General features: G+C 35.8%; 1 protein-coding gene across 2 annotated transcripts in view; it reads left to right on the top strand.

Annotated features, from left to right (window-relative positions):
• LOC109839889 (DNA polymerase V-like) overlaps window positions 7–10,409 on the top strand; it is a 14,980-nt gene continuing 4,577 nt past the window's right edge. For both annotated transcript variants that reach the window (XM_020408342.1, XM_020408341.1), the window contains exons 1-7: window positions 7–96; window positions 480–1,075; window positions 2,341–2,466; window positions 2,558–2,666; window positions 2,737–2,825; window positions 6,883–7,110; window positions 8,831–9,991. In XM_020408342.1, the coding sequence (XP_020263931.1) occupies window positions 545–1,075; window positions 2,341–2,466; window positions 2,558–2,666; window positions 2,737–2,825; window positions 6,883–7,110; window positions 8,831–9,991 (2,244 nt within the window). In that variant the 5' untranslated portion in view covers window positions 7–96; window positions 480–544. The remainder of the gene's footprint in view (window positions 97–479; window positions 1,076–2,340; window positions 2,467–2,557; window positions 2,667–2,736; window positions 2,826–6,882; window positions 7,111–8,830; window positions 9,992–10,409) is intronic.

The raw sequence follows: 10,409 nt of genomic DNA, 5'->3' as shown, positions 1-10,409 counted from the left end.
TGCCGCAGCTTCCAAGTCTCCAACTTCAGTCTCGGTCGCGACTGCTGCGGTCTCGATCACGGTCGCTTTTGGCTTTGGAGGGTAGTCTACGATCAGGTAAGCTTTTGCTTTCCGCTGTTGAGATCACAACTTATCTTGAATCCTACGGTTTGCGTGGTGAAAGTCAATCTTTTGGATTTTTAATGAGTTTGATGGATTCTGTGACGAGAAGCATTATCGAGTCCTTTGATCTTAAAAATTGTTCACGATCTTGTGGAACTTTTTTTTTTTGCTAGAAGTAAATCTTTCTGAAACTTCAAAATCAAATGGATTCTGCTTAGTTAATGATCGGATTATGTATAGTTAAGGTGGTTTTTAGCCTTTGAAATCATCAAAATTTGTCTGTTTTTTCTTAAAAGCTTCTTAAAATTTTGATGGTCAGTAAGCTCCTAAATATTTTTCCTCTAAAAATTTCCTCTAAAATTTGGAATTTCATTCAGTAATCACCGTACAAGAACGATCTTAAACCCGCTCTCTCCTATTGGAAAAATTTCTATTCGCTTCAATGGGCAGCAAAAGGAGAGCACCGAGTTCCGCTGAAGAAACTGAAGTCGAAACTCAGAAAATGGTAACTCCTGAAGATTCCGGTCCTTTAGAATCAGTTCAAGACATCGCCCTCAACAAAAACACAAAGCCGATGGAGAGGAGGAAGAAGAGGAAAGGACTGGATAAGGAGAGGCACCACAGTGAGCCCAGAAGCAATTCTGAAGTGAAGAAGCCTGCTGAAGGCCCTCCAGTAAAAGAGGCACCTTTCCATTCCTCTTCAATCAGTAACAGCTTGCCCGGGTTCCATATCAATGTGTTTAAAGACCTGGCTTCTGCTGATTTGTCGGTTCGTAAGGCGGCAGCTGAGAAGTTGGTCGTGGAGCTGATCGAGGTTCAGAGAGCATTCGAGAAGGTTGGAGGGGAGAAGGGAATGGAAGAAGAAGGGGAAGTTCAATTGGAGGCGGAGAAGGATGATGGGTTGGATAATTGTGCACCCTCTTTGAGATATGCGATTCGGCGGCTCATTCGTGGAGTTTCCTCGTCTAGGGAGGTAATGCACATTGTACTGGTTGCATGATTTTATGGCTTGGTGTTGACTGGATCCTTTATTTCGATCTTTTCTTGCTTAAACTTGCCGATAGATTAGTGTAATTACTATAATGCATCTCCTGGCTTAGGAAGTCTCATACGGTTATCCACATCTCTCTTTCCTAGACATCTAACCAGCTTTTTACATTAGAAGCCTTATCATTGTATTGAAAATAATTTCATTATCTTTCTTTGTGATATTGGGGTTTGTTTTAATATTCTTATTCTTCTATATATGTATGATTTACCCAAAACTCCTTCAAATCAGATGGATTGCACTTGCAGTCTCTCTGCTAGCTTTGCTATAAATAAAATGACTCTTGTCTGGTTAAATCATAGACACACCCGAGTGTTAAGAGAGTAAGAGAAAAGTCATACCTCCTAAAATTTCCGACCGCTCATGTATGTTTAGATTTCTTTTAGGTTGGGTTTATTTTCCTCAAAACCAAGAAAATGGAGAAGTTTTAAAGATATAAAACTACGATATAGATATAGAATCTAGAGAATGCTCAGGTGTGTTTGCGTTTTTCGGGTTAGGATTTGTTTACTTCTCTCATAATTAATGATATAGAAAGTCTTAAATGTGCGTAGAGAAATGAAGAGACAGAAGGATCAGAGGGTGGGGGAATTTTGAGGAATTGGGTTTGAGTTTCTTTCTATTTTATTTTTCTCAATGAAGGGGAAAGAAAAGTGTAGATTTGATAAAAGAACATCTAGGGGTTGGGTTCATTCAATTTTGTTGGGCTTTGTTGGTTATTTTCCCCAAAATTAAGAGAAGTGAAAGACGGATGTGAGATTAAGCAAAAGTATGTTGGAGGATTATCTTCTATGTTCAATGGAGCTTGTTCCTTTTTCTCTATTATTTTTCTCAAATTCAAGGGAAGCATAAGAAAGATCAGATGTAGAAAGAACAATGAAGGAGTAGGTTCATGTTTGGTGCATTTGAATATTCCTATGTTACCTTTTCTAATTCAATAGGAAGGATATGCAAGAGTATTGTTTATTTTAGGGAATATTCTGCTTGCTCAAGTTACATTAACTGTAGAGACTGGTTTATATAAAGTTTGGGGACTTTGAATTTTTTTACTTTAATGATTTGTTTTATGATCAAGCATAATTAGATGAACCAATATGGCAATTAGAAAAGTGCTATCATATTCGACATATTCATTCATTGAATTTGTTGAAAAATATGACCACTAAATTTTAGATTTTTTTCTTATACAGTGCGCTAGGCAAGGGTTTGCCTTGGGGTTATCAATTGTGGTTGCGAAAATTCCTACTATCAAATTGGAACCCTTGATGAAATCAATAGTTAATTTGTTAGAAGTTTCGGCATCGATGAAGGGTCAGGTAATTATGTAAACATATCTATGTTATTCAATCAACCAAATAATTTCTCCTATTTAATATGTAACTTTATTTTCTCAAATTACACATGTAGGAAGCTAAAGATTGTTTTCTGGGTCGCCTCTTTGCTTATGGAGCTCTTGCTAGATCAGGACGACTGGCTGCTGAATTTTTTGAAGACAGTAATACGTCTTCAGTCACAGATTTTGTGAGTAATGTAATGTCTCTTGCTGGCAAGAAGCGTTACTTACGGTAATACGTCTTCAGTCACAGATTTTGTGAGTAATGTAATGTCTCTTGCTGGCAAGAAGCGTTACTTACGAGAGCCAGTTATGACCATTATTCTGCATGTGGTTGAAAAGGTATGTGCATGTTTTTGACTTTTTTTCCTTTTATGAACCCTACATGTAATTATGTATCATATATTTTTATTGGGTTCTGTAAAACTAAATTTATCTTCTTTTTTGAGCAATAGTGTGTAACTTGTTAAGGCTCATACAACATTTACCTTTGTACTCTGCAAGTTTGTATTGTTCATGACGCAAAAAAGGCATGCAATTCTTTGTAGTGATATCTGCAAGTCAAATTTCTCTACTCTTAATGCTATTCATCTTTATTCGACAACTAGCTTTAATTATCTCTCACGCTAAAGTATAACTGTTTGCAGCCATGGGCTGTAAAACCTCTTAAAATTTGCAATGTGCTCCCCTTTTTTTAAAAGTATTTGCACCATAACTTTTACGAACATGTAGCCCATTAAAGTTAGAAATTTTAGCCCATTTATTAAGAATGTGGTTTTATAATATATATTTTTTAAAATTTTGGTAAATAGGTATTTGTCGTCTGCCCCCTAAGAAATTACTTCGGAACCACCACCGTCCACATCTACTAATTGTTAGATTATTGTAAATTGTATTTTTATGCAAGATAGTTGAAAATGTTTCTAGCATATTGCCTTAAAGGTTATGTAATTAGTACTTAATACTAATTTAATACCTCTGTGACCGACAATTGTTAAGCTACAGGTAGAGCTTGGCTCTGATACAACTGATCTATGATGTGTGGGTACTTCTATCAAGAAGTCGTACCTGTATATGTTACATCCCGTACCCATAATCATATCTGACACTTTTTGGTTACTCCTTAATTATATGCATACATTTATTCAAATGTTTACTCAATTATACAATACATGTTTAGTTTAAAATGCTTGTCATACACCTGTTGGATATATACTATGTTACATGGGTACTTCTATTATGGAGCCATACCCGTACTCGACACATGTCGTGCCCGTGCTTGTATCCCTACCCGACTCTTCTTGGACACTCCTTAAATATATGCATATATTTATTCAAATCAAAACTCAATTATACAATGCCACACTTCTTGGATATATATCCTGCTCTTCACATCCATCTTTGTAACTTGCTAGTTAAGTGTCGAGTTTGTTTCAGCTTTACGAGCTATGATTTAAAATGGTCATATACATATATAACTTAGAATTATGATTATGTCCCATGAGTTTCAGCTGTGTCCCCATACCCTACCTTTTACAAATATCTCGTGTCTCGTAGCTACACTTGCATGCATACCCATGACACCACACACTTCACGTTCAATTTTGAAACTTGTTGGATAAACAACCCGTATCTTTTGAAAATGAAGATTGCAAAGTGTCGTTTGCGTATTTAGATCAAAACTATGATATCTGCCCATTCATTTCACCAGTGTCCCCATACCCTACCTTTTACAAATTTTCTATGCCATGTACTTAGAGGTGCTAAACCGTATCTGTATCCAATAAAATATCCGAAACTGTATCCGTTAGGATATGGATATGGTTACTCAAATCTATAACCGATAGGATATGGTTACAGATATGGTTTTGTAGTAAAATATCTGGATATGTATTTGAAATATCCGAATGCATATTAGTCATACTCTTATGATAGTTTTAATTATTAGATTATGGATTTGTGGTTAATTTTGATGATCAAGATGTCTAATCTTAGCTTTTCTGTTATAATGAATTTATTAACGAACTCTTTTGTATTACATGAACTATATTTTCTCAATACTATCTAGTTTTCTCATATTCGTTTTGTATCTGCATGCATATCCGCTTATATATCCGCATGTATATTCGTAACCGTATCTGATCTTAGCGGATATGGATATAAATTTTCTTTACCGAGGTATATCCGTATCCATATCCGAGATGGGTAAGCGGATATGGATATGATAAGCATCATATCCGAGCCGTATCCGGACCGAATGCATTCTATCTGTACTCATACCATCACCCGTTTTTTTGTGTCCATTCAACTTAGTCACCGACATGTTCACCTAATTGGCCTGATATCATTTGGCTAAGATAAGTACTGTCATTTAACAAGAGGTATCTCTTTCCTTGGGTTTACAAATATGGGTTATGATGGGAAGCTCAGTGCTCCTGAGTTCTAATTGTTGTTTCTACAGAGATATTATGCATTTTTAATTTCTTCCATAACTTTATTTTCAATTAGTTATAGATATTTTCCTTCCAATATCGATTGCATTCTCTTTTTTTCTCTTTCTTTAAATGCAATTATTCATATAGACACTTCACACTTTTCTTGGAAAGGAGGATTTATGGTCTTTGGAATCATGAATTTTGTCCATATGATTCCAAATGATCTCAGAGTACGTGTGTCTAGTGCAGTAAACCACTTTTTCATATGTTGTCTTATGTGCATGTATCTTCTGTGGGTTATGTTATCATTAGGCCAAATCCAATGTTACCTGATTTTTAAGGCATTTTTGGAGTTACATGCTATGTAGAAACATAATGATACTCCATAGAGCATATTCTTTTTTTTAGGTCTATTTGTTACTAGAATTTTGGGCACGTGCAAGCATGCTATTTAGTTTCATGCTTATACAAATTCTAATATTATTAAAGTGTTACAATTTAAAAAAATACGATCTGTAACTTATAAAAAGAAGTGTGGGGAATGTGTGCAAAAGGACACATTGATGCTGGCCCTTCAATATAGTAGCCTGAAGGATATACTTAGGATGTACAATTATATCTGCAATACCTTTTAAATTGAGGGGAAAATTCTACAGGACAACTATAATAACAACAATGAGGCAATATTTAAAAGAAACATGTGCAGAAAACAATTGTAGCAATAGTGACCATATTTGGAAGGCCTTGTAGGTAAACATTAAAATTGGAAATGAAATGAGGGTCTTCTTAGGAGATTAGAGGTTGCTCTAATTGAGGACCAAATGAGTGAGAATCAGTATGAGATAGCTTCGTCATGTATAACAGAGACCACCAGATGCTCCAGCTAGGAGCGCTAAGACCATATGCATGTGTGTATTTTTATCATAAATGTTCGTACTTGATGCACCGAAAATTGAGCTATAGAGAGAAAAAGATATCTTTTGCAAAAGAATTTAGTCTGAATTGAGCCGTAGTTCTTCTTTCCACTTGTTTACATAAGCTAGACCTCTAATTGAGCCACAAATACAAATAATCATTTAATACAAATAAAACTCCAAATCAATAATGATTAATGCAATATTTATGGCTGCTCTTTGTGAGACCAAAATGTTACTAGATATATCAAGAAAATCACGATATGTCGCCCAAAAATTGCCAAAAGTAGTAAAGGATATTGTTACCATATCATTTTGTAGCAAGCCATATAGAAGGATATGTTAGGCAACATATCAGCCATGTTGAGGATATTTGAACCGATGATTAAGAAGGATATGCTAGTAGTTAATGTAGAAGATGACCCATATAGTAGTCCAGTGCCAAATTTTTTGGGGGAAAGGCCTTGTTGTTGCTGTAAGGACAATACATCTTTGCCTCTGATTACACTTCTCAGTGCCAGCTGGTTGAAATGCAACTAGTTTCTAATAATGATTCACTTATTACTTGTGTTCTAACATGGCTTGCTTTTGGGGGTGGGGTAGCTGAAAATGATGCTGCTGAATCTTTTTCAGCATTAGTTTTAATGCAAGCCAGTGTAAGATCTCTTCACCTGATTACTGAGATTTGAGCCAAGAGGTACGAATCCAAAAACAGAGAGGAATATCCACAGAAACAAATTTAGCTTGAACTGCCTGCAGAGTTGCAGAAAGGAAACGCTTAGGTGATCCGTATGCTCTCTTTTTTTGGAAGTGGCATTACGGAGTTTTTTTTATTGAATCCAAATCATGTCGTTACGAACGTCCTCATCAATCGTCATAAATATCAGCATGTTTAGAGGTACATGATCTCATGATTAACCATAATTTGCAGCAGTTCCTGGTCTATTATATATCTTATTTGTCTTGGTTAAGTTGATTTTTATGAATTTCCCACATGGAATTTTAAGTCAGATTCAAGTTGATCTGATGCTCAATATGCTAGTATTTCAGCTACCTTTAGAAGCTGTGATGAACCATGTTCTTGAAGTTCCTGCCATTAAAGAATGTTTCCAGAAGGCTGCCAACATGGGAGATCCAGATGCATTGCTCTTGGCTTTAAAGTTGCAGGAGAGAGTTCCCATAGAGAATGAAATGCCTGGAAAGCTCTTGCCAAGCCCATTTAGTCCTGACACCTTCTTCACTCGAGATCATCTGTCGAATCTTGTCCCTTGCTTCAAGGTCAGTTTTGAACCTGATCTATTTTATTTACTTGTGGATAATAGATTGTTTGTATTCATATTAATTATCAGATATCTTGCCAGGAGTATTAGATGTGTTTATATTTTCTGCTTTGTAGTATGTTGAAGTGATATATAAAGGTCTGAGCATCTAGTTATTCTTAAAATGCTCTTAAGGTTATCTTTGGTTAGGCATGCCGAGAAGTTCCACAGTATTTTGATGTTGTTGCTTGATGTTTGGCTTTAAATTTTGTTAGAATTTCTTTTTTATTATCGAGATGCACTATATTACACAACATACATAATGTGTCTAAACATATGATTATTATTGTGAAAGCAGGGCTCGTTATTGTAAAATAACTTATAAAACCCAATTCACTGAAGTAGCCCAAGGGCACTTAGCTTCTGTAATAAAACTCTTGATCTGCTCGAAGGATTGAAACCTTCTTCAGCCTGCTTTGCGGGTGTAATCCCTACTTCAACCTGATTTTTGGGACACTACAGTGGGATAGGCCCCCAGCTACTGTTTTAATTCCAACTAGCCCAAAGCAAGTAAAATTTATGTCAGTATTACTTAAAAGGTATTTCGTCATTTCCTACATTCTGGTCAGCTCTTCACGAGCACAGTTGTAGGCTCGTAGTCAATAGGCTACATTATGTGTATTTCTTCTGAATAAGTAGCTCTTCACGAGCACAGTTGTAGGCTCGTAGTCAATAGGCTACATTATGTGTATTTCTTCTGAATAAGTATTTTTAGCTCTCCAAGTGTATGGACTCGTAGTCAATAGGCTACATTATGTGTATTTCTTCTGAATAAGTATTTTTAGCTCTCCAAGTGTATGGACGGGTTATTATTATCATCTGAAAAGACCTGTTTTAGTGAATGTTCTATAATAAGTTATGGGGGTAATAACATACTTTATTTCTTACATAGCTTTAAGGTCTACACATTGTTATTATTATTATTATTTAAATTTGGTGTTCGACATGGATGAAAGCTCATGTTGTTTCCTGGTGTATCAGACACCAGCTTTTGGTGAGGGAAGTTACAGATTTGTTTTTGCGTTGAATTCAAATATTTTTATTAATTTCTCTTTTTTTTTGGATTTTCTTTGGTTATTACTGTCTGGTTCCCTTTATTTATTTATTAATTTTTTGGAGTGAATTCTAAGTCTTTTTCTTCAAATTAAGAGCTCACCTATTTTTTATGGCATGAATTTCTTTCGTTTTATGTTCCCAATCTACAATTTACACCATACATGCTTAAGTATTTACATGCATGTCTTTAGTTGTATTTGTGTATAGTTACTAATTCATGTATAAATTATTAATGATTCTTTTTAATGATAGAATCGCTGAAAACTGAAAAGTAAAACGAGAAAAAATGTAGACATTGGTAATAAATGGATGTGGGAAATTTTATAGTTGGCAATTGTGACTGCTTAAAGAGATAGATCAAAAACTTCTGGTCCTATTCTGCAAATGAACACCAGACTTAGAATTGTTGCAGGAGGACTTAATCATTTAGAATATCCTTATTTATTTACTACCAAATTTGCATTTCAACTGCAAGGAGTTTTTGTGTGCAGGCTTTAATGGAAATTCCTATTTATTGTTTGCTCGGAATCAACATGCTGATGGCTGTTATACAAAGTTTTTATATACTATTGTATTTAAGTTGACGTTGACTTGGCTTTTGTTTAAATATTCTACCCTTTCAGGAATCAACATTCTGTCATCCTCGAGTTCATAGTCTTTGGCAATTACTGGTAAATATGCTTGTACATCCCTTGACATCTCAAGGTGAAGTAGCAGCTTGTGTACATTCTACGAAGAAGCACAAGAAGAACAGAAAAGGTGGGTCCTGTGAAGAAATGACAAAGAATGTCCGCTGTTTCTGTGAGGTTGTCATTGAAGAAACACTTCTTTTATCATCTCATGAGAGGAAGCATTTGGCACTGATGATTCTCCTTCTTCTTCTTCCACGGTTGGCAGCATCTTTTCTCCCATGTGTCCTTTCTTACAAGCTTGTCCAGTGCCTGATGGATATTTTACCTACAAAGGGTTCCCATTTGCATGAAACAGCTCTTTATTTTATGAAGGAGTTAGTTAACTGGATTGGCAATGATGACGACCGGCGTGTTGCAGTGATTATAGCCTTGCAGAAGCACAGTAGTGGTAGATTTGATTGCGTCACGAAGACACAAACAGTCAAAGGTTTGGTTGCAAAATTGTTCACTGGTCAAGGCTGCTTGGTCTTTGTACATAACATAATGAGTTTGTTTGTAGAAGATGGTATCCTTGCAGATGAACCATCTGATCAGAGTCAGACAACTGATGAAAATTCAGAAATTTGCTCAGTTGATGATAAGGATGTTCCAGAAGAATCAGGGAACACAGACAGACTCAAGAGTTGGATTGTGGACACCATGCCTCGAGTTTTGAAGAACTTAAAGCTGGATTCTAATGCCAAATCTTGGGCAGACACTGAAATAGTAAAATTTTTGGAAGAAAGGTTTCGGGTGCAGGCAGAAATTATGAAATTTCTAGCAGTTCAGGGTTTATTTTCTGCATCTCTGGGCACAGAAGTGACATCATTCGAGTTGCAAGAGAAGTTTAAGTGGCCTAAAGCAGCCATTTCGAGTTCTCTTTGCAGGATGTGTATTGAGCAGCTTCAGTTATTGCTAGTGGATGCTCAAAGAGGGGAAGTCTCAAATGCTACATCAAGCAGCCTTGAGAGAAATGACCTTGGATCTTACTTTATGTGTTTCCTGAAAACATTATGCAATATTCCATCAGTGTCACTTTACAGAGCGCTTAGTGAGAAGGATCAAGAGGCATTCCAAAAATTGCAAGAAACTGAATCTAGACTTCTTCAAGAGGTAATTTATTGTCCCTTCTCTATCCCTGAATGATAGTTGCATGTCTCTATTACAACAACAACAACAAAGCTGTTGGCAAACTTAACTCCTAGCTTTCCCTTCAGTTCTGATACTTTTTGTTAAGCTAATCACTATCATCTCTTTCTCAGTTGCATCCAACTAAGTTCTTTTAGGCTTACCTCTGTTCCTCATTGCTTCATTAATTATAAACTGATCACTTCTCCTATTTAGTGCTTTCCTTTGCATATTGCCAAACCACCTCAATTGATTTTCTCGCATTTTCTCCTCAATGAGAGCAGCCTCTAACCTCTTACGAATACAGTCATTTCTTATCTAATCTCTTAAGAGTATATACCTCACTATCTGTGTTGTTAGTATTTGAGAGAATAATATTTTGTGAAACTTGAGACAATATCCA

Source organism: Asparagus officinalis, chromosome 5 (genome assembly GCF_001876935.1).
Source record: "Asparagus officinalis chromosome 5, Aspof.V1, whole genome shotgun sequence".
In the NCBI taxonomy this organism is placed as follows: Eukaryota; Viridiplantae; Streptophyta; class Magnoliopsida; order Asparagales; family Asparagaceae; genus Asparagus; species Asparagus officinalis.
The sequence above is the reverse complement of the archived record's forward strand: the minus strand, read 5'-3'. Positions and strand labels throughout refer to the sequence as shown.